The sequence below is a fragment of the Scyliorhinus canicula genome, chromosome 23 (assembly GCF_902713615.1).
Source record: "Scyliorhinus canicula chromosome 23, sScyCan1.1, whole genome shotgun sequence".
Classification (NCBI taxonomy): Eukaryota; Metazoa; Chordata; class Chondrichthyes; order Carcharhiniformes; family Scyliorhinidae; genus Scyliorhinus; species Scyliorhinus canicula.
Genome location: NC_052168.1, coordinates 6,171,495 through 6,195,676, shown reverse-complemented (window position 1 = coordinate 6,195,676; position 24,182 = coordinate 6,171,495). Strand labels below are relative to the sequence as shown.

The following is a 24,182-nucleotide window of genomic DNA, read 5'->3' as shown; positions in this document are numbered from 1 at the left end:
AGAATCCCCCCCCCCCCCACACAGAGACAATGGGACGAAGGCCTTCCTTGAACCATTCCCTGATAGAGAAGAGGCCTGTAGTTGGGGGACTTGCCTATTAACTGCTTGGTGTTGGTGTTTAAGGAAGCTGTTTTTATCTCCCTCTCTCTAGCTTTGGGTAGGGATGCCTGCCTGGTATGTGGCAGCCTGTCGTGCCAACGTCAAGAGTGGAGCCATCATGTCAGCCTTGTCCGACACGGAGATCCAACGTGAGATTGGGATCAGCAACCCGCTGCACAGACTCAAGCTTCGTTTGGCCATTCAGGAAATGGTATCACTGACCAGTCCCTCGGCACCGACTGTGTCTCGAATGGTACGGGATTTTATTGAAGGGCCGAGCACTCCCGGAGCACCAAGTCCCAGAAACTCAGGATGTGCGAGAGGGAATCCACATCCGCCATTCATGGCCTAATTCTGTTCCTCTATCTTATGAAGCTCCTATCTCTCTACAACCTCCTCTCTCTCTCTCTGCAACCTCCTCTCTCTCTGCAACCTCCTCTCTCTCTTTCTGCAACATCCTCTCTCTCTCTCTGCAACCTCCTCTCTCTCTGCAAACTCCTCTCTGCAACCTCCTCTCTCTCTTTCTGCAACATCCTCTCTCTCTCTCTGCAAACTCCTCTCTCTCTGCAAACTCCTCTCTCTCTGCAAACTCCTCTCTGCAAGCTCCTCTTTCTCTACAACCTCCTCTCTCTCTCTGCAACCTCCTCTCTCTGCAACCTCCTCTCTCTCTACAACCTCCTCTCTCTGTAACCTCCTCTCTCTCTCTCTGCAACATCCTCTCTCTCTCTCTGCAAACTCCTCTCTCTGCAAACCTCTCTCTCTGCAACCTCCTCTCTCTCTACAACCTCCTCTCTCTCTCTGCAACCTCCTCTCTCTGCAACCTCCTCTCTCTGCAACCTCCTCTCTCTCTACAACCTCCTCTCTCTGTAACCTCCTCTCTCTCTCTGCAACCTCCTCTCTCTCTGCAACCTCCTCTCTCTCTGCAACCTCCTCTTTCTCTGCAACCTCCTCTCTCTGCAAACTCCTCTCTCTCTCTGCAACCTCCTCTCTCTCTCTGCAAACTCCTCTCTCTCTCTCTCTGCAAACTCCTCTCTCTCTCTGCAAACTCCTCTCTCTCTCTCTCTCTCTGCAACCTCCTCTCTCTCTCTCTGCAACCTCCTCTCTCTCTCTCTCTGCAACCTTCTCTCTCTCTCTCTCTGCAACCTCCTCTCACTCTCTGCAACCTCCTCTCTCTCTGCAAACTCCTCTCTCTCTCTCTGCAAACTCCTCTCTCTCTCTCTCTCTCTCTGCAACCTCCTCTCCCTCTGCAAACTCCTCTCTCTCTCTGCAACCTCCTCTCTCTCTCTGCAACCTCCTCTCTCTGCAACCTCCTCTCTCTGCAACCTCCTCTCTCTCTGCAACCTCCTCTCTCTCTACAACCTCCTCTCTCTCTCTGCAACCTCCTCTCTCTCTGCAAACTCCTCTCTCTCTCTACAACCTCCTCTCTCTCTCTGCAACCTCCTCTCTCTCTGCAACCTCCTCTCTCTCTGCAAACTCCTCTCTCTCTCTACAACCTCCTCTCTCTCTCTGCAACCTCCTCTCTCTCTGCAACCTCCTCTCTCTCTGCAAACTCCTCTCTCTCTCTACAACCTCCTCTCTCTCTCTGCAACCTCCTCTCTCTCTGCAACCTCCTCTCTCTCTGCAACCTCCTCTCTCTCTGCAAACCTCCTCTCTCTACAACCTCCTCTCTCTCTACAACCTCCTCTCTCTCTGCAACCTCCTCCCTCTCTGCAACCTCCTCTTTCTCTCTGCAACCTCCTTTCTCTCTCTCTCTCTCTGCACCTTCTCTCACCGTCTCTCTTTCTCCACTTTCTCTTTGCACCCATCTGTCTCTCTCTCTCTATCTCTGTTTCTCACTCTCTCTATCCTTCACCTTCCTCTCGCTTTATGACCCCCCCCCCTCCCCCCCCCAGCTTCCCCTTTGACCCTCTCTTTCTCCCTGTCTGGTTCTTGTTCTCTCTCTCTTTTTCTTTCTCTCTCTTTTTCGCTCTCACTCTCACTCCCTCTTTTTCTCTCTCTTTTTCTCACTCTCTTTTTCTCAATCTCTCTCTCTCTCTCCCTCTTCTTCACCTTCCTCTTGTGTTGTTCACCCTGGGGTATCACGGACTGCACACTGTGGTCAACCACTGTTAGTGTATTATGTATTGTGGTAAACTGTTACTGTACTACATGTATTGTGGTAAACCACTGCCTGATGGCTCATCCTGTGGCTCCTCCCCTCGGGCTCGGTATAAAGGTGGCTGACCTCCAGTTCAGGATCAGCGGCCAGGAGGCTTCCTGTTTAGCTTATTAAAGCCTCAGTTTCGTTCACTACTCGTTTGTGTTAATTGATGGCACATCACACACGATGCAGTTAACCGATCAAGTATACACCAAAAGTAGGCGTTGGTTCAATCTCAGATTTATTGAACACTAGTAACAGAACACACAGCTGCCTGTGGGTTGACTCTCTACTACCCTAAGTAAACTAAAGTTAACTATCTAGACCAGGCTAGCTCTGATCCACGTGTAGAAGGTGTTAAATGATTTGTACACCCTGACTGTCACTGCAGCTATCACCAGTGGAAAGAGGCGGAGTGCTGATGCCTCGTGTGTTTTATAGGTGTAAGCCCCCCTCTGGTGTCCTGTCTTGTGATTGGTCGTGTTCTGTTCTGTACATTGATTGGCTCACCTGGCTGTCTGTCACTGCCTGCTCCTCATGAAGTGCAAGGGGGGAAAATTATGACCCCGGCCCCACCTTCCCCTTTGACCCCCTCTTTCTCCCTATCTGATCTTCTCTTTCTCTCTCTTTCACTCATCCTGTCTGTCCAGTCTGTCTCTCTCGCTCTGTCCAAGTATGTATTAATAGGCAGTGTACGGAATATCAGTTTAAACGGATGTTTATATACATCTCAATTCCTTGGCGTTGTAAAGTTTTTGAATCTGTGTCTCCTTCTCTCCCTTGGCCGCCTCCTCCCGCTGACCTTCACCATGACTGGACCACGCTGGGTGACCAGAACACGGGCAACGTGTGGGTGACACACGAGGAGATGGAAACCCTGACGGCGTCGACCAAGGCGGTGAGTGCTGACACCTCTCTCCGAGCACGTGGCTTCGCTGCGTGCTCATGACGAACCATTAGTTCTGTGAAGCCCTGGAGTTTGGCGGTCCGTTCACAAGAGCAGAAGAAATAAGAGCAGGGGTAGGCCATTCGGCCCCTCGAGCCATTAAATAAGGTCATGGTTGATCTGATTCTGGCCACAATTCCACTTTCCTGCCAGCACCTTCCCCCCCCCATGGAAACGTCTAACACGGAATATATTCGATGACCCAACCTCTATTGCTCTCTGGGGGGGGGGGGGGGGGGGGGGCGGGGGAAGAATTCCAAAGACTTAAAGACCCTCTGAGAGAAAAGGTTTCTCCTCATCTCCATCTTGAATGGGAGACCCCTAATTTTCAGACTGTGCCCCTGATTCCAGTCTTTCCCCACGAGGAGAAACTTCCTCCCGGCCTCTCCCCTCAGGATCACATATGCCTCAATAAGATCACCTCTCATTCTTCTAAACCTCAGTGGGCATCGACCCAAACTGCTCAACCTTCCCCGTCAGGTAACCCTTTCACCCCAGCAGGGTTTCGGCCAAGGCTCACCTATCGCTGGTGCATTTTGAGTTAAACCTCATTATTTACCTCGGACATGACAACTTTGTTATGAACCAGATCGTTTTGAGCCCACTTTGGCGCCACAGGGGAAAAAAACCAGGCCTACACTGCAGGCCAGACCCTTTCAGGGTTAAGAAGAGTCTCATTTCAGCATCTTAAGAACAAAATAATCTTGAGTTATGATGCTACGAAAAGAAAACCTGAATTATAATCGCATTTGAATTTTACCCTGAAGGGCTAATAGTAATATGCGTGCGTCGTGGTGGGTCACCATGACAACAGGCTCCTGGGGAACAAAGCCTTGGTGTCTAATGCTGAAAGTTTGCAGTGTTTCAGTTTGTTCCCCGGGGTACAGCTGCACTCTGAGTGATGATTTTCATGTAATAACAGTAAATGTTTGGGGAGAAGCACATTGGCCGATCCATCCAATTCTTCCATCACTTTCTTCACTGTAACTCTGGAACTAACAGTCCCCTACTCCCCTGCGACTAACTAATTCACCCAGCTCCTTTTTTTTTACAAAATAAAGCCTGCCCTTGTCCTCCCTTCCCCCCTCTTTTTTTGTTAGTAACCTGTTCCTCAAATCTAACACTCCCTTACTGAAACAAATGTTGCCCGATGGCCTATTTTTTCCAGTGAAACCCTTAACCCGTAGTCGTCGATTGGGCAGCACGGTGACGCAATGGTTGGCACTGCTGCTTCACGGCACCAAGGACCCGGGTTCAATCCCGGCCCCGGGTCACTGACCGTTTATATATTTCCATTTAGAACCGTGTGCGCATTTAGAATGATGACACCTATGTAAACATGTCACGCTGTAATTATGACCTCCAGCCAGCTGGGGGCTGGTGAGGGGAGGGTTTTCTACAGCCCTCCGACTGGTGTTAGACCGTCATTACACTGGGACAGGTTTACATGGCCAGTTTTCGTGTGAAGACAGGAACATTTAACAGAAGGAAGTTGATGGATGTCAATACTTTTTCCAAAGTTATTCTCGATTTGTTCCTCGTTGGTGAAGGACATTTATTGACATCCCCAGCTGCCCTGAGGAAACGGTGCTGGGCTCGCTTGCTGCTTGCTTGCTTACCGGACCCATTCAGAGGGCAGCTAGATAAGGTTGAGATGGCAGAGAAGCTAACTCGTTCACGCAAGGGCATCCAGAACTGCTTTGGCCTCTGTGCCTGCCTCGTGTGACAGCCGTGGTTTAGTTGGTTGCAATCTGAGTCACGAGGTCCCAGGGTCAAGTCCATGTCCAGGGCTTGAGCGCGCAGGTCTACACTGACACTACAAGATCCCACGGCACTTTGTGGAAGAGCTGGGGAGTTCTCCCCAGCGCCCTGGCCAAATATTCAACCTTGGATCAACGTCACGCAAAAGGGACATCGATTATCTATCCCATACCTGTTTGTGGGGACATGAATTGGATGATGCGTTATCTACATTAAAGCTGCGACTATACTTTAAAAGTACCTAATTGGAAATACAGCGCTTTGAGACGTCTGGCGGTCATGAAAAATACAATTTAAATTTGAGTTTTTTATTCCAAAGTGGTCTAGCCACCAGGGGCTGGTTTAGCACAGTGGGCTAAACAGCTGGCTTGTAATGCAGAACAAGGCCAGCAGCGCGGGTTCAATTCCCGTGCCGGCCTCCCCGAACAGGCGCCGGAATGTGGGGACTAGGGGCTTTCCACAGTCACTTCATTGAAGCCTACTTGTGATAATAAGCAATTATTATTATTATTACAAGGTAATCATTTGTTTAAAAACGAAACCACTGCTTCACAACTTGAGGCAGGCAATTGCTGTGGCCGTTCCATAGTTACTTCATCCCAAGAGCAAGTAAATGCCAATCTGAACCGACTAGGCCCTCTGGGGCAGGCAACCCTGGCAGGCGCCTCTCATCGATGGCCATATGATGGCGGAACCGGGAAGAGTAGAGGTGAGATTGTATAAGGTATCAGAGGCAGACTCTCCAATGGACTTTCCCAGCATTCCGTTCTTTTCCTAATGCAGACTGCAAATGCAAACCCCCCCCCCCCCCCCCCCCCCGGCGCACAGAAATGTAAGAAGTTGGAGCAGGAGTAGGCCATTCGGCCCCTCCAGTGTGTTCTGCCCCAATCAATCTGCCCGATCTTCTATTCCAACTCCACTTTCCCACCAGATCCCCAAATCCCTTGCTCGGTTCCCCCCTTAGCCTGTAGAATGTAGCACTAACCTCACGCTAACACTGTACTAACTGTTTTCTTGCATCCTTTCATCTCCTGCCTCACTAACCTTTAACCTCTCCGACGGTAGGAGGCCAAAGAAATCAGCTGGGACCAGGTGGGTTCTCCGGTTTTTAAAAAAAAAAATGTAAATCTTCCTTTTGAATCCAGTTTAAGATGTTGTCGATTGGTCCCGAGGGATTGCTTAGCCGAGAGAGTGGCGCAGAATAACGCCAGCGATGGGGGTTCGATCCCTACAGCGGCCGACGTAGATCCCGGTGAGGGCCTAGCTCCTCCCCTTGCCCCCATCGTGACCTCCTGGCTCGGCCATGGATTCAATAACCGTGGGCCGCGATCCCCAGCGGGGTTGCGAAGGCCAAGGCTGCCTTGGCCACCGTGGAACTCAGGATTGACTCCCCATTGCTGTGTGTCTCCTTTAACCGCTTCGGGTTTCATCCTATTGGTGTGTGGCCCAATGGACTGATCTCTGGGGCTTGGTTGCTGCTGCAATTACAGCCAGTGGAAAGGTAGGCACTTGTTTTTTATTGGTTGAGTAAAGAAAACGTGCCTTATCATCAATTCCCCCAATGCCCAACTCTTGTTGTCCCCCACCTACACCCACTGCTCGACAACTAAAGCCTCCAGGCCCTCTCACAACAAATTAAGCCCTCCTCCTCCCCCTCCCTCCGTCCCCCTCCCTCGTCCCCCTCCTCCTCCCCCCTCCCGCCTCCGCCCCCCCCCTCCCCCCTCCCCTCCCTCCTCCCCTCCCCTCACTCCTCCCTCCTTCCCCCTCACTCCTCCCTCCTTCCCCCTCACTCCTCCCTCCTCCCCTCCCCCCCCTCCCTCCTCCCCCTCCCGCCTCCCTCTCCCTCCTCCCCTCCCCCTCCCTCCTCCCCCTCCCTCCTCCCTCCTCTCCCTCCCTCCTCCCCCTCCCTCCTCCCCCTCCCTCCCTCCTCCCCCTCCCCTCCCTCCTCCCCCTCCCCTCCCTCCTCCCCTCTCCCCTCCCTCCTCCCTCTCCCCTCCCTCCTCCCCCTCCCCTCCCTCCTCCCCTCCCTCCTCCCTCCTCCCCCTCCCCCCTCCCTCCTCCCCCTCCCCCTCCCCTTCCCCTCCCCCTTCCTCCTCCCCCTCCCCCTCCCGCATAGGTTTAAGGTCCACGGGGCAAAGTTTAGAGGAGATGTGCGAGGCAGGTTTTTTTTTTACACAGAGGGTGGTGAGTGCCTGGAACGCGTTGCCAGAGGAGGTTGTGGAAGCAGATACATTAACGGCGTTCAAAGGGCATCTTGACAAACACATGGATAGGATGGGTATAGAGGGATACAGTGCAAGGAAGTGCTGAGGGATTTGGCCAAAGGTGGTATCATGACTGGTACAGGCTTGGAGGGCCGAAGGGCCAGTTCCTGTGCTGTATTGTTCTTTGTTCTTTGAGACATAGCGTAGGGGAAACAAAAAAAATGATGTTTTTAAGTTAAACAAAAGCTCTTCGTCCAGTTACGCAAATATCAGACTTGGGGAGAGAGGATACTGATTGTGTCGGTCAAGAATCACCGAGTCAGCTAACGAAAAGCCTATTGGCTCTGTGGGTTGGCTGTGGAGGGGTGGGTGCTGGGCACCGCCATGATTGGCATGTCAGGGCAGCACGGTGGCGCAGTGGGTTAGCCCTGCAGCCCCACGGCGCTGAGGTCCCAGGTTCGATCCCGGCTCTGGGTCCAGAGTCTTAAAGGAAACTTGCCCAATCAAATTAAAATGTTATTATAGGGACTGGTGAAGAACCGTGGTACCCACCAGTCACGGAAGGTACAGTCTCCCTTGACAAGTGCTCTGATTACTTAATTATAATCTTTATTATTGGAGAGGGCAGCACGGTGGCGCAGTGGGTTAGCTCTGCTGCCTCACGGCGCCGAGGTCCCAGGTTCGATCCCGGCTCTGGGTCACTGTCCGTGTGGAGTTTGCACATTCTCCCCGTGTTTGCGTGGGTTTCGCCCCCACAACCCAAAAATGTGCAGGGTAGGTGGATTGGCCACGCTAAATTGCCCTGAATTTAAGAAAATGAATTGGGTACTCTAAAAAAAATTTTTTAAATGATTGGCATGTCGAGTGACCAATGAGAGTGAGGGGCAGAGCAGTTGGAAGCAGGAGGTCAGGTGATGAAAGCTCCAGGAATAGGCCCAGTCAGAGTTGGCAACCCCACGTTGCTGTTGTGGAGGTAACCCGCAGTGAGACATGGTGAAGGGTTTTCCCACCCAACCCGGGAGAGAGAGGAGGAATTTCAGGAATTGTATTTCTCCCCATAATGCTCTGAGCTCTGCCGGTGAGCACAATCTCTCTCTCTTCCGTTTTCTTTCTCAGTAAGAAGTCTGACAACAGGAGAGGATTGGTTAATTAATAGAAAGCAAAGAGTTGGGATAAATGGGTGTTTCTCTGGTTGGCAATCAGTAGCTAGTGGTGTCCCTCAGGGATCCGTGTTGGGCCCACAATTGTTCACAATTTACATAGATGATTTGGAGTTGGGGACCAAGGGCAATGTGTCCAAGTTTGCAGATGACACTAAGATGAGTGGTAAAGCGAAAAGTGCAGAGGATACTGGAAGTCTGCAGAGGGATTTGGATAGGTTAAGTGAATGGGCTAGGGTCTGGCAGATGGAATACAATGTTGACAAATGTGAGGTTATCCATTTTGGTAGGAATAACAGCAAACGGGATTATTATTTAAACGATAAAATATTAAAGCATGCCGCTGTTCAGAGAGACTTGGGTGTGCTAGTGCATGAGTCACAGAAGGTTGGTTTACAAGTGCAACAGGTGATTAAGAAGGCAAATGGAATTTTGTCCTTCATTGCTAGAGGGATGGAGTTTAAGACTAGGGAGGTTATGTTGCAACTGTATAAGGTGTTAGTGCGGCCACACCTGGAGTATTGTGTTCAGTTTTGGTCTCCTTACTTGAGAAAGGACGTACTGGCGCTGGAGGGTGTGCAGAGGAGATTCACTAGGTTAATCCCAGAGCTGAAGGGGTTGGATTACGAGGAGAGGTTGAGTAGACTGGGACTGTACTCGTTGGAATTTAGAAGGATGAGGGGGGATCTTATAGAAACATTTAAAATTATGAAGGGAATAGATAGGATAGATGCGGGCAGGTTTTTTCCACTGGCGGGTGACAGCAGAACTAGGGGACATAGCCTCAAAATAAGGGGAAGTAGATTTAGGACTGAGTTTAGGAGGAACTTCTTCACCCAAAGGGTTGTGAATCTATGGAATTCCTTGCCCAGTGAAGCAGTTGAGGCTCCTTCATTACATGTTTTTAAGGTAAAGATAGATAGTTTTTTGAAGAATAAAGGGATTAAGGGTTATGGTGTTCGGGCCGGAAAGTGGAGCTGAGTCCACAAAAGATCAGCCATGATCTCATTGAATGGCGGAGCAGGCTCGAGGGGCCAGATGGCCTACTCCTGCTCCTAGTTCTTATGTTCTTATAACAGCAGGTTAAAGTCCAACAGGTTTGTTTCAAACACTAGCTTTCGGAGCACTGCTCCTTCCTCAGGCGAATGGAGAGGTATGTTCCAGAAACGTTTATATAGTCAGAGATGCCGGACAATGCTTGGAATGCGAGCATTTGCGGGTAATCAAATCATTACAGATCCAGAGATAGGTGGTGATCCCAGGTTAAAGAGGTGTGAATTGTCTCAAAATCAACCCCCTATCTCTGGATCTGTAATGATTTGATTACCCGCAAATGCTCGCATTCCAAGGATTGTCCGGCATCTCTGACTTTGTCTATATAAATGTTTCTGGAACATACCTCTCCATTCACCTGAGGAAGGAGCAGTGCTCCGAAAGCTAGTGTTTGAAACAAAGCTGTTGGACTTTAACCTGGTGTTGTAAGACTTCTTACTGGGCTCACCCCAGTCCAACGCCGGCATCTCCACGTCGTTTTCTTTCTCGTCCAATAAGCACAATGGGCGCCATCTACTGGCCATTCACGCTGGCGGGATATTCCATTGACTGCTGCAGGGATCGTCAAATCCTCCTGGCGTCTCGCCTTCCCATCGAAAAACACACGGCGGGTTGGCCGATAAGTCCCGCCCAGTGACTTCTAAATTAACGTATCTATCGGTCGAAATGTGGTATTACAGTCGGTAGATGAGAGGTAACCAGATAACCACGCCAACCTAACGATGCTGTCATGGCAACCCATGGTCGCTCGCAGGGGCCGCGATCAGAAAGAGGTTGAAGTGGCCCCTCTGCTGGCAGCAATCTCGTTGAAGTTGCAGCTTCCTCCTGCACAGCAGTCCTCTGCGATCCTCCAATTGCAGCTCTCGAATTCCCTACGGAAACCTCTGTGCCTTGCCACCCCTTTCCCCACCTTGTGTCCCAACCTCTTGCCTCCTTATTGCTTCCGTGTCAAATCTAATAATGTTTCCGCGAAGTGCCTGGGAATATTTGACCAATTGTACATCCTTGCATGAAAGTCGCTGTTGTAGATGCGTGCTGCTGTGGTTGTTAATTTCATAGGATCCCTATGGTGCAGAAGGAGGGCATTCGGCCCATCGAGACTGCACCGACCCTCCGAAGGAACACCCCCACCTAGATCTGAACCCCCACCCTATCCCCGCAACCCGACCTTTTGGACACTAAGGGCCAATTTAGCACGGTCGATCCACCAAACCCGCACACCTTTGGACTGTGGGAGGAAACCGGAGCACCCGGAGGAAACCCACGCACACACGGGGAGAACGTGCAGACTCCACACAGACAGTCACCCGGGGTTGGAATCGAACCCGGATCTCTGACGCTGTGAGGCAGCAGTGCTAAACACTGCGCCACCGTGCCGTCCCATTCAAGTAATAGAGAGTGCATTCAGAGCGTCTTTGTCATTCTGTTACCTTTGACCCTGTCACCTTTTAAGTCTGAGCTAACACTTTGACCTATTGCGTTGTCAGAAAATCTGTCACCACCACCCTCTATGACTTTTCTAGAAGGGCCACTTGGCCTTCCTTCAAATGTGGAGTTTCTTTATTTTTAGGCCTGGTTTAATTCCGGAGTGTTGATCCTTTAGATCTTGGCGTACGGAGATATGAACCACGAGTGGGTGGGAAATGATTGGTTGCCGAGTCTCGGCCTTCCACAGTATCGGAGTTACTTCATGGAATCGCTGGTCGATGCCCGCATGTTGGACCATTTGACCAAGAAGGAACTTCGAGGCCAACTGAAGATGGTGGACAGTTTCCACAGGTACACTAGTGCTATGACCTCTCAGTTGGCACCACCCAGTGCATCCCTCTGACTGGCAACCGCCCTGAACACTGACTCTTGGTGCCATATCTTGAGCAGGCACTACCCTCAGTACTAACGCATGGTGCCATCTCTTGTATTTTATTGACCCCAATTCAATTGGTGAAGTGCGAAATAAGGCAGAAATAAATCTTGGGATAATGGGTTTATTCACACAACGCAGCATTGTGTATGCCTGCTTCCCACCTACCAACGAGTGTCCCAGCAGTCTCTCCTTATAAGTGCTCTAAGTACTTGATTAAACAATGCCCTTCACCTGTGCATCTTAACAATATAACCAACATCTGGGGCTTTGCCGGACTAACATTAACTAACATAACTAAAGCTGATGGTCTTGTTGCTGTTTGGGGGATCTTGCTGTGCACAAATTGGCTGCCACATTTCCCTGACTACTACAGGGACTGCACTTCTAAAGTCACTCGTTGGTTGTAAACACTTTGAGAGAGAGACCTGAGGTTGTGAAAGGCGGTCCACGAATGCAAGTTTTCTTTTTGAATGTTTCGAGGGCATATTGTGCAGAGAGGGGATGTCCCGGGCGAGAAAGGTTCCCTCCTGTCCTCATCCGAGTGCCTCTTTGTTGCAGAATCAGTCTCCACTATGGCATCATGTGTCTGAAGCGGCTCAACTACAGCAAGAAGGAGCTGGAGAGCAAACGGGAGGAGAGCCTCATTCAGCTGAAGGGTGAGTGTGCGTTGCTGCTGCTGCGCGGAACTTGCTAGTTGAGGGGGGTCGGTGTGAGGGCAGGTGGGCCGGGAGAGTTTCCTGGGGAGCAGGTAGAATTCTTGCGGAGGTGACACCGCCCACGAAAAGGCATCACCCAAAGGAAAGAAAACGTGTGGAGAAAAAAATGGAAGGTAAGGTAACTGGAGTTTTATTGACGGTGAAGGAAACAGCCGATACGGACGCATACAGCACAACAGGTCCTGGTTGGCACTGCCGCCTCACAGCGCCAGGGACCCGGGTTCAATTCCAGCCTTTGGGTGCCTGTCCGTGCGGAGTCTGCACGTTCTCCCCGTGTCTGCGTGGGTTTCCTCCGGGTGCTCCGGTTTCCTCCCACAGTCCAAAGATGTGCAGGTTAGGTGGATTGGCTACGATCAATTGGCCCTTGCTGTTCAAAAGGTTAGGTGGTGTTGTGGGGTTGCAGAGATGGGGTGGGGGAGTGGGTCTTGGCGGGGTACTCGATCGGAGGGTCGGTGCAGACACGATGGGCCGAATGGCCCCCTTCGGCACTGTAGGGATTCTAGATTCTATGAAGTGCTGGTCCCAGTTGGGCCCAGCTTTTGAAGTGTAAAGTAATAGTTCCCAGCTCGGCCGGCCTCCGCCCACGAGCAAGGAAGCTTGTATTCCACGATCGACTAGTCTCTCCTTTCGGCCTGAAAGGGGTTATTCACAACATTCAGCCCCTTCTCCAAGTGATTATACAGATTGTAAGTAGTTGAGATGCCAGGACTGATTACTCTGGCACTCCACTGGGTACAGCATGCCAACCTGAGAATGACCCATTTGTTCCTACTCTCTGCTTCCTGTTAGCTAACCAATCCTTTATTCATGATAATATGTTGTCCCCGACACCATGTGTTTATATAGTAACCTTTCATGTGGCACCTTTTCAAACACCTTTTGGAGATTTAGTTATAAATTAATGATCAAGATGGTTTTCCTTATCCACGTTTGGCATCTCCCATCTTTCCTGCTCCCAAGGTGTTGTGCAGAGTTGCCTGGGTCTGGGCAAATTATTGGTGGACAACTGATGTATCCAAACAGTACAAACTCCCTCGACCACCGACGCACAGTAGCAGCCTTGTGCACCATCCACAAGATGCACTGCAATGAAGTTACTGTGAAAAGCCCCTAGTCGCCACACTCCGGCGCCCGTTCGGGTACACGGAGGGAGAATTCAGACTGTCCAGTTCACCTCACAAGCACATCTTTCGGGACTTGTGGGAGGAAACCGGAGCGCCCGGAGGAAACCCACGCAGACACGGGGAGAACGTGCAGACTCCGCGCAGGCAGTGACCCAAACCGGGAATCGAACCGGGGCACCCTGGCGCTGTGAAGCAACAGTGCTAACCACTGTGCTGCTGTGCCACCCCATAAGGGGATCAGGGATTATGGGGAGAAGGCAGGAGAACGGGGGATGAGAAACATATCAGCCATGATTGAATGGCGGAGCAGACTCAATGGGCCGAATGGCCTAATTCTGCTCCTATGTCTTAAGGTCTTACAGTATATCAATATTAGTCTTTGCTTCCCACTTGTCCTTTGCTCCCCCCCCCCCCAACCCCATCCCTACTTCAATCCCACTTCACCCGAATCCATGCTTGGTCTTAACCCCTGATATTTTACAGCTTAGATTTACAAGCTCAGGTTCAAATTTCTCTCCGTCTGACCTTTCTAGATGTGATGGTGTGGACGAATGACCGAATGATGGGCTGGGTGCAGGACATCGGGCTAAAGGAGTACAGCAGTAACCTGCAGGAGAGTGGGGTCCACGGGTCCCTCATTGCTTTAGACGACACCTTTGATCATAATGACGTCGCTCTGCTGCTTCAGATCCCAATGCAAAACACGCAGGTAGGCGCGGAGATGTGCCTTGGTTGGAGATTTCAGTTTCCTAATTCTTTCACGGGATGTGGGCGCCGTTGGGTGGGCCGGGCTTTGGGGCCCACCCCTAGTTGCCCTTGAACCGAGTGTCTCGCTCGGCCATTTCAGCGGACAGTTCAGAGTCCACCACATGGCCGTGGGTCTGGAGTCACGTGTAGGCCTTTCCTTCCCCTAAAGGGGGGGGGGGGGGGGGGGGGGGGGGCATGAGGGAAGTAGAAGGATCTTTAACGCCATCAATGATAGTTGTCACGGCCGCCATTACTGATCCCAGCTTTATATCCCTGATTTTATTAATTGGATTTAAATCCCGCCAATTGTCCCTGGTGGGATTTGAACCCCTGGGGCCAGGAGGAAGGGGATGGGGGTGAGAGAGTTCTCGCGGGGCTGGGGAGGGGGGGGGGGGGGGAAGAAAGGAATTGGAGTCTGGGGCAGTGTTATGTTTCTGACGGTGGGGGGGTGGTTTAGAGAGAGAACAATATCACATCTTTCACCGCCTCAGGATGTCCAAAATGGAGGAATTTTTAAAGTGTAGTCACTGGTGTAACGTAGGAAATGTGAGGGCCAGTTTATGCACAGCAAGATTCCACAAACAGGTGGCGGTGGCCAGTTAAGTTGCTTTTTAGTGCAGTTGGGTTCGAGATCTCCCCCCTATTCTTCTTTGGAATAACGCCATGAGAGCCAGGGGGCCCTGGGCTCAACATCTCATCGGTAAGGCAGCACCTCCAACATTGCCGCACCCTCTCTGTGGTGCACTGAAAGGGTCAACTGCGCTCTTTGTGCTCAAGTGTCCGGCTGAATCCACGGCCTTCTGACGTCCACTCTGCCACGGTTGACACCTTTTTAGATCCAGGCCGACGTTCTCTGGTTGGTTCCCGGCCTTCACCAAGTCGGCTGATTTGAGCTGGCCGCCTGCACAGGCTCTTGGCACCCGCCTGAGCTCATGGTGTGAATAAAACATCAGATTGTGTTGATTTCCTGGGCTGGCCTCTGTCCAGTGACTCCCGCTGGGGGAGGGGTGTGATGGCTTCCAACGGTTGAATAGCCAGCAGGACGCGTTGGGACGGAGGTGCTCTGGAGCTGGACCTTGACGCGAGTCGGTGTCTTCAGAAGAGACGGGGTAAAATTGGACGAGGGAGGAAGGGAATGGCAATGAGTCACTGGGTGCGAGGATTAGTAATGATCGCACCTTCTGTTCGCCCGTAACACTGGCAGAGACGTCTGCAGAGAAGGAAGGAACTGTGCTCTATTCCTGGCTTCTCACTCTCAGTGTACTGGGGATTGTTTATCTGGGTCAGTCCTGCAGAAGCACCTCCGATGGACTGGCCTCTGTCCCCAGCTGCCCCTCCTTGAACCACGGCGACAGTGACGCTAATGACTGGGCGGGACTATGGCCACCGATCGTTCAGAAAGGCATAAATTCAGCCCCGAATTTAAATTCGATGAACAAATCGGGAATTATACGTTAGTCTCGGGAATGCCGACCCTGACCATCGTCGGAAAAAAACCACCTGGTTCGCTAATGCCACCCTTACCCAGTCTGCCCTACACGTGACTCCAGACTCGCACAGCGATGGTTGACTCTGAAATGGTCTCGCCAGCCAACGGCCTATTAGGGATGGGCGGTAAAGGCCGGGGCTTCGCCAGTGACACCAATATCCCACGAAAAGAGTTAAACAATAAATAACCCGTTGAGTCCGAACGTCTTGGTGTTGAGACAGAGCAGCGGGAGAGGAGGATTGGAAGCAGATCCTGGATTTCAGATCCCACTATCTCACGGAACGTCTTGCCTCATGTGGCCAAAGCTCTGCGGGTCGTTCACAGACACACGCGAGAGCCCCTCCGTCCCCTCATCAGCCGGGATAACAGATTGAGGACCCCCCCCCCTCCACTTCTGGGAAGTTGTTGGACAGGGTCGCCCGATTTGGAGTTTGCCGATGGGCGGGACCCTCGAGTCAGGAGTGAGTTGTTGAATTGCTTGACCAGGGGGAAGTCACCACGAGGACGGTTGTGATTCGGGAAGATCCACCATCGCTTTCTCCGAGCAACACAGTGAACGCAGCCGTGCCGGTAACCCTCACTCCCTCAGAACAAGCTTATCTTAAAAGAAAAAGCCTCGGGATGAAATTTCCCGATGCTCCCACTGGCGGGATCTTCTGATCCCACTGATGGACCCCCCCCATCTATCCGATCTATCCAAGGTAAAATCCAACAACGACAATTTGCATTTATGCAATGAAATGAAAATCGCTTATTGTCACGAGTAGGCTTCAAATGAAGTTGCTGTGAAAAGCCCCTAGTCGCCACATTCCGGCGCCTGTTCAGGGAGGCTGGTATGGGAATTGAACCGTGCTGCTGGCCTGCCTTGGTCTGCTTTCAAAGCCAGTGATTTAGCCCTGTGCTAAACAGCCTCTTATGGAGCCCCTTATGGAGCCCCTTATGGAGCACCGTCAATATTCTTATGTCCCCAAGGTGATTATCAATCAATCCACCAATTGGACACTGACCAATAGAAGGAAACATTAGGGCAGGTTACCCAAAGTTGGTCAATGAGGTTTTAGTAGCATCTGAAAGAAGGCGAGAGAGAGGGGTGGAGATGTTTAGGAAGGCAGTGCCAGGGCGTGCTCTAGTGAAGGCTGGTGGACTGATTAAACTGGAGGCTGTGCAGGAGGCCAGAATTGGAGGGTTGTTGTGTTATCTTGAAGAAAGTTGCCTCAGTGGCCCGATTGTTCCGACAGGAGGCAGGCAGTGGGTGGATTGTCGAGCCTCGCAGTATCGAATGTGTTCAGTGGTGGGTTTTGTCGCTCCTGGTACCATGTTTGAGCCCCCTGCACCACCAGTGAAAATGTTTTCTCTCTTATCAGGCCCGTCAGATATTGGAAACCGAGTTCAAAAACCTGCTGCTTCAGGGAACAGATCGACGCCAAGAAGAGGTTAGTGTGAATCGGCTAATCTGCCACATGTCCGTGTCGGTCAGTAGCGGTCAAATGGCTGCAGCACAGGGAAGAGCCGGGAGTCCAGGGGGTGGGAGAGGCTGACGTTTTGGCCTTTGCCTCCTTGGTAGCCCGGAGACAGATCCTATTATCCTGGAGGGACTCGGAGGCCCCGAAATCAGGGGGAATGGGTTAACGACATGGCGGGATTTCTCAGGCTTGAGAAAATTAAGTTTGCCCTGAGAGGATCAACATTGGGGTTTGTTCGGATGTGGCAGCCGTTTATCGACTTTGGGGAAAACTAAACTGCTAGGGAATGAGGGGGTAGGGGGAGATGGTTTGGTTTAGTTTAGTTTAAAAATAATAATCGCTTATTAGAAGAACTAGGAGCAGGAGGCCCCTCGAGCCTGCTCCGCCATTCAATGAGATCATGGCTGATCTTTTGTGGACTCAGCTCCACTTTCCGGCCCGAACACCATAACCCTTAATCCCTTTATTCTTCAAAAAACTATCGATCTCTATCTTAAAAACATTTAATGAAGAAGCCTCAACTGCTTCACTGGGCAAGGAATTCCATAGATTCGCAACCCTTTGGGTGAAGACGTTCCTCCTAAACTCAGTCCTAAATCTACTTCCCCTTATTTTGAGGCTATGCCCCCTAGTTCTGCTTTCACCCGCCAGTGGAAACAACCTGCCCGCATCTTGTCACAAGCAGGCTTCAATGAAGTTACTGTGTAAAGCCCTGGTCGCCACATTCCGGTGCCTGTTGGGGAGGTTGGTACGGGAATTGAACCCGCGCTGCCATCCTTGTTCTGCATTGCAATCCAGCTATTTAGCCCACTGTGCGAACCCTGCCCCAGGTTTAATTTAGTTTAGCTTTTAGTTTAGTTTAGGTGAGATCAATGAGAGGAGATGAAGGGATTTGGGAATTGTGTGTGTTGTTGGTTTAGTGGGGTGTTACGTACTGAATTATGTTTACATTTGTATTTGTATCTTTTGTTGTTATAAAACCATAAATGCCTCAATAAAATGTTTGTTTAAAAACTAAATGGTAACGGCACAGAAGGGAGGCCTTCCCACACGTCCGTGCTGGCCCTCTGTAAGGGCAACTCACCTGCCCCCCCCCCCCCCCCCCTTATTCCGCAGCCCTGCAAAGCCTCTCTCTCCCGATAGCAATCCAGTTTTCCCTCTGTCGCACAGTTGCTTCTCCTGCGAGTCGCCTCAAATGGGTTCCCGATCCCGATGGCAACGGGTGTGGTTCCTCCCTGCCTGCTCGGCCCAGACCCCCCGCGGTTTGGGGGGGGGGGGGGAAGGACGCTGCCAAATCTCCTCCCAATCTTCTCTTCTCGAGGGGAACAGTTCCCAGCTCCTCCAACCCACCCACCTGACTGGAATGCCTCACCCTGGCACCATTCCCCCGAATCTTGTCTGAAAACCCGCCATAGGCTACATGTCCTCCGCCGATTGTAGCCCCCCCCCCCCCCCCCCCCCCCCCCCCCCCGAACAGGGACACAATCCCCCCATCACCACACACACACACACACACACACACGCACACACACAACCCCCAGTGGAGGGCGAAGCACTGTTTTATAAAGAATCACCAGAACTTCCTTGTTTTCGTACTCTGCGACTCTATAAAGTCCAAGATCCCGTAGGCTTTATTAACCGCTTACAGGAGGGAGGGGGTCAGGAGAGGGAGCAAGCAGAAGTAGGGGGGGGGGGGGGGGGGAGGCTCTTAAGTGGGCCCCTGAAGCCCAGGTGTCAGAGGGGGACGTTTTATTAAATGGGAAGCTGGGCGAGGGCGGCACTAAGGGAGACTTGAGGGTTGGACTGTGAAGCCCGCCAGAGTCAAATAGTTCTCCGGCACAAGCTGTTTCAGATGACACACGCGTAGATGCTGAAGACAGATATCGAATGTGTGAGACCATAGCACGGGTGCACACCCTGCGGAGATTGGGGGGGAGGGGGGGAGGGGTGGGCAGCCTGGGGGGGGGGGGGGGGGGGGGGGGGGGGGGGGGGGGCAGCTGGGGACAAATCTTACATTAACTAAGGCTCCCACCCCCTGGTTAAGTTCATTTGGTATGATTTGGTGGGGTCAGGCGAGGGTTTAGACGGGGAGGCACGATTAGGTAAACGAGGCCGGTTCAAGGGGCCACGGAAGGTTACGGTTTGACAGAGGTTCCTTGGATTTTGAGAGGAGTTGTTAGGATAGATTGTCAAAGATTTTGTTTTCTATTAGTGGGGGGGGGGGGGGAGTCGAGGGCAAGGAGACATCACCTCTCTCCTGCCTCTGATTTTGAGGTGATGGGAACACCTCTTCACATAATACAGTGGTAGTAGGAATGTTGCATCTCTCCCACGTGAAGCAATAGATGCCCCGGCTCACGTAAGCATTTTGAATATGAAAGCGATAGAGTTTGTCTGAGGTAACAGAAGAGGGGAAGAAACAGAGGGCTGGGGTAGGCCATTCAGCCCCTCGTGCCTGCTGGCCGTTCAATAAGGTCATGGCTGATCGACCTCAACTCCACTTTCCTACGTTATCTCCGCATCCCATCATTCCCACAGTATCCAGAGATCTACCGACCTCTGTCTTGCATATGCTCAACGACGGAGCATCGACAGCCCTCGGGGGCCTGGAGCATTGCGATGATCTCCTGAGTGAAGAGGTTTCCTCCTCGTCTCCATGCCATGTGGCCAGCCCCTTTATTCCGAGACGCTGACCCCGCGTTCTCGACAACCCCGGCCCAGGGGAAACATCCTCTCAGCATCAACCCGGGTCAAGCCCTCGAAGGATTGACACGTGTTTTAATGGGATCACTTTGAAGCCCTGAGATTACTTAGTCCCTCCTCATTGCCTTCATCCCAGGAATCGGTCGGCTGCACCTTTTGTCCTTTATGGCAATTTTGTCCTTCCTTAGTAAGGAGGCCAATGCTATAGACTGCAGTCCAGATGGGGTCTTGCCAGAGTCCTATAGAAGCATAGAAGCATAGAAATTAAAAGCAGGAGAAGGCCATCCAGCCCTTCAGGACTCCCCCTCCACTCAACATTGCCATGGCTGATCCTCTATCTCAACCCAATACTCTTAGGGGCTGGTTTAGCTCACAAGGCTAAATCGCTGGCTTATAAAGCAGACCAAGCAGGCCAGCAGCACGGTTCGATTCCCGTACCAGCCTCCCCGGACAGGCGCCGGAATGTGGCGACTAGGGGCTTTTCACAGTAACTTCATTGAAGCCTACTCGTGACAATAAGCGATTTTCATTTCATTTCATTTCATTTCTCCCCATACCCGTCGACGTAAAGGAGCCACAATTAATGGATGGCGTTAAGATGCGGAGAGGACATGGTCCCGCTGAGGACAGACTCACCAAGCCAAATGGCCTCCGACGCTTTCCCGTATCCCTGAGCGACAGATCTTAATTCCTTCCCCGTTCCTTTCCAGGACGACACCAAGAACTTCAGCCGAGCCCCCTCGTGGCGCAAGAGGTTCCGGGCGAAGGAGATGCGCGACATGACGTCGGACACTTCGGAAACCCTCCCAGCTAACTTCCGGGTGACCGCGGCCGCCATTACCTCACAGAGCTTGCAGCTGCGCAAGGTGCAGCCAGACAGTAAGTCCCGGCGGCGTTTGACTCGGAATCTCTGTCACCGGCCCGGGTACCGGGCCCGACGAGGGCTAAAGTACTGGGAGGGCTCGGAAAGGGCTCAGGGTGACTGCGATAAGGGGCTGGGCTGTGAGGGTGGGGGTGGGGGGGGGGGGGTACAGGCAGAGATAGTGGGCTGGATCCTTCGGCCTCCCGTCCGCGTGTTTCTCTGCTGTTGTGGAAAGCGTGGCCGCCAGTTTGCGCACAGGAGGATCCCACAGGCAGCAGTGTGATAACGGGCAGACGTCGATTGGGAGATAAATATTGACCAGGGTGCCGGGGCGTAGCCTCCTGTTCCTCTTCCGGACAGTGCACCCTGAGAAGGGGGGGGGGGGGGGGGGGGGGGGGGGGGGGGGGGGGGGGGCTTGGCTTAATTTCTCGTCCAAAACAATGGCAGCTGAGGCGGTGCAGCGCTCCCTCGGAACTGCACCGGGAGGGTCGACTTAGATTTTTTGGAGCAGCCCTTGACCCCCACTGACCCAAAACGAGTCGGGAACCGTCCAAAACCGCAGCGGAACGCTTTGAGGGATGATCAAGTCCCGAAAGACGTGCTTGTTGGTGAATTGGACATTCTGAATTCTCCCTCTGTGTACCCGGAATGTGGCGCCGGAATGTGGCGACGAGGGGATTTTTCACAGTGACTTCATTGCAGTGTTAGTGTGAGCCGACCTGTGACAATTAGAAAGATGATTATTATTATCAATCACCTGACCAGAACTGATAAAAGAGACTAAGGATCTAATAACAAACGCGGCGTTGTAATTAATGGATGGCCACTTTGATCCGCTATCAAATGATGCGACAAATTTCTCAAGAACTTTCTGCATAAATGTCATTTTTTTTTTAAAATTAGGCAACCCCTCAGGAATGCCACGGGCCGATACACCTTCGATTCGGACGTATTCCTGCTAGCATTGCTCAGCAAGTAAGTGTGAGGTGTGTACAGTGGGAGAATGCCAACGTGGCTGACTAGATGGAAACCTGACTCCAAACCCCCAGCAATGTGGTTGACCCTGAACTGCCCTCCGCAGTGGCCAGGCAAGCCACTCTGTTCACTGGCAATAAGGATCGGGGAACCAATGCCCACCCAGCCGGCGGTATCCCGTGGAAGAATAAATGACTCTTGTCTCAGAAACCTTACGTGACCAACTTGCCCATGAGCCACACACTGGGAGACCATCAGACATAGGAGCAGAATTAGGCCACTCGGCCCATCGAGTCTGCACCGCCATTCAGTCATGGCTGATCATTTTCTCATCCCCATTCTCCTGCCTTCTCCCCATAACCCCTGATCCCCTTATTGATCAAGAGCCTATCTATGTCGGTTTTAAAGACACTCAGTGATTTGGCCTCCACAGCCTTCTGCGGCAAAGAGTTCCACAGATTCACCACCCTCTGGCTGAAGAAATTCCTCCTCATCTCTGTTTGAAAGGATCGTCCCTTTAGTGTGGAATTGTGCCCTCTGCTTCCAGCTTTTCCTACAAGTGGAAACATCATCTCCACGCCCACTCTATCCAGGCCTCACAGTATCCTGTAAGTTTCAATACGATCCCCCCTCACCCTTCTAAACTCCAACGAGTACAGACCCAGAGTCCTCAACCGTTCCTCATACGACAAGCTCTTCATTCCAGGGATCATTTTTGTGAACCTCCTGTGGAACCTTTCCAAGGCCGGCACATCCTTCCTTGGATACGGGGCCCTCTGCCCTCCTCTGTTCAATTCTCGATTTGCATTGCTCCACTGTTGGTGGTCGTACCACCGGCAGCCAGATAGCTGAACATCGGAATAATTGCCCCCCCCCCCCCCGCACCCCCCTAGCCCTGGGTCACTGTCCATGTGGAGTTTGCATATTCTCCCTGTGTTTGCGTGGCTCTCGCCCCCACAACCCAAAGATGTGCAGGGTGGGTGGATTGGTCACGCTAAATTGCGGGGGGGGGGGATTGGGTGTTTTAAATTTATTTAAAAATGAGAAGCTGTATATAGATTGTCATTCTTCCGCAGATCTGAGGGCGTGGATATAAACTGCAGACGTGCGGTTTATTGTGGCTGAGGGAATCTAAAGAGCCAGTTTTTTAAAAAGAATAACAGAACTGACATGACTGTTAAGAGCAAGAGAACCCTGCTTCGCACCAGAGAAGATTGGGCGGGAGGCGGGAGAAGCTCTTTCCTTCCTACTGCGAATTGGGCCGCTGTGTTTTCGTTTTCCTGTAACTGCAGGTTCCAGGACTGAGGTTCGGAGCCACCGACTGTTAGCCGTACAGAGCCGCCCTGGCACAGGCCAGCTGCCGACCCTGGTGTACATTGAGGAGCAGCTACAACTATCGTTTGAAGCATCGTCCAGTTTTAGGTTCTGACTGTAAATACCATGATCACCCACCCACCCCCTTCACCCCCCCTCCCATCCGCGTCTCCCCCCTCCCATCCGCGCCAACCCCTCCCCTTCACCCCCCCTCCCCGTCTCCCCCTCCTATCCCCGTCTCCCCCCCCCGTCCCCGTCTCCCCCCCATTCCCGTCTCCCCCCCCATCCCCGTCTCCCCCTCCCATCCCGTCTCCCCCAGTCTCCCCCTCCCATCCCCGTCTCCCCCTCCCCTCCCCGTCTCCCCCTCCCCTCCCCGTCTCCCCCCTCCCCCCCCGTCTCCCCCCTCCCATCCCCGTCTCCCCCCTCCCCGTCTCCCCCCTCTCCCCGTCTCCCCCCTCCTCCCCGTCTCCCCCCCCCTCCCCGTCTCCCCCCCTCCCCGTCTCCCCTCCCCCCTCCGTCTCCCCCCCCCGTCCCCGTCTCCTCCCCTCCCGTCTCCCCCTCCCATCCCCGTCTCCCCCTCCCATCCCCGTCTCCCCCCCCCCTCCCCCCCCCCCCCCTCCCCGCTCCCCCTCCCCTCCCCTCTCCCCCCTCCCATCCCCGTCTCCCCCCCTCCCCTCCCCGTCTCCCCCCCTCCCTCCCCCGTCTCCCCCCCTCCCTCCCCGCTCCCCCCCCCCCCCCCGTCCCCCCCTCCCCTCCCCGTCTCCCCCCTCCCCTCCCCGTCTCCCCCCTCCCCTCCCCGTCTCCCCCCTCCCTCCCCGTCTCCCCCCTCCCCTCCCCGTCTCCCCGTCTCCCCTCCCCATCTCCCGCTCCCTCCCCGTCTCCCCGTCTCCCCCCCCTCCCATCCGTCTCACCCCCTCCCCTCGCCCGTCTCCCCCCTCCCCTCCCCGTCTCCCCCCCCTCTCCTCCCCGCCTCCCCCCCCCTCCCCGTCTCCCCTCCCCTCCCCGTCTCCCCCCCTCCCATTCCCCGTCTCCCCCCTCCCCTCCCCGTCTCCCCCCTCCTCCCCGTCTCCCCCCTCCCCTCCCCGTCTCCCCCCCCACCCCCCGTCTCCCCCCCCCCTCCCCGTCTCCCCCCTCCCATTCCCGTCTCCCCCCTCCCATTCCCGTCTCCCCCCTCCCCTCCCCGTCTCCCCCCTCCCCTCCCCTCTCCCCCCCCCCCCCCCCGTCTCCCCCCTCCCCTCCCCGTCTCCCCCCCCTCCCCACCCCGTCTCCCCCCCTCCCATCCCCGTCTCCCCCCCTCCCCGTCTCCCCCCTCCCCGTCTCCCCCCTCCCCGTCTCCCCCCTCCCATTCCCGTCTCCCCCCTCCCCTCCCCTCCCCGTCTCCCCCCCCCCCCCCCACCCCGTCTCCCCCCCCCCCCCAGTAGTTTTTTTGTGTGAGTTCAAAAAATGTATTTTGTGGAGAAAATTGCCTTTGAAAAGTTTTACCTTTTAATCCCCTTTACGCCTCCCGCATTAAATTCTGCTCTCTGTGCCCACTCCCCCCCCCCCCCCCCCCCCCCCCCCTC

At 53.3% G+C, this 24,182-nt stretch overlaps 1 protein-coding gene across 5 annotated transcripts in view; it reads left to right on the top strand.

The window, feature by feature from the left end:
• ppfia3 (PTPRF interacting protein alpha 3) overlaps positions 1-22,770 on the top strand; it is a 103,756-nt gene extending 80,986 nt beyond the window's left edge. For 2 of the 5 annotated variants that reach the window (XM_038783578.1, XM_038783576.1), the window contains exons 19-28: positions 152-352; positions 3,075-3,137; positions 6,012-6,038; positions 10,967-11,142; positions 11,786-11,883; positions 13,601-13,776; positions 16,668-16,736; positions 20,180-20,348; positions 21,235-21,306; positions 22,383-22,770. In XM_038783578.1, coding sequence (XP_038639506.1) covers positions 152-352; positions 3,075-3,137; positions 6,012-6,038; positions 10,967-11,142; positions 11,786-11,883; positions 13,601-13,776; positions 16,668-16,736; positions 20,180-20,348; positions 21,235-21,293 — 1,038 coding nt within the window. In that variant the 3' untranslated portion in view covers positions 21,294-21,306; positions 22,383-22,770. Of the gene's footprint in view, positions 1-151; positions 353-3,074; positions 3,138-6,011; positions 6,039-10,966; positions 11,143-11,785; positions 11,884-13,600; positions 13,777-16,667; positions 16,737-20,179; positions 20,349-21,234; positions 21,318-22,382 lie in introns of all 5 variants that reach the window. The other 3 variants (XM_038783580.1, XM_038783579.1, XM_038783577.1) reach the window with 2 other exon arrangements.
• The last annotated feature ends 1,412 nt before the right edge of the window (positions 22,771-24,182 follow it).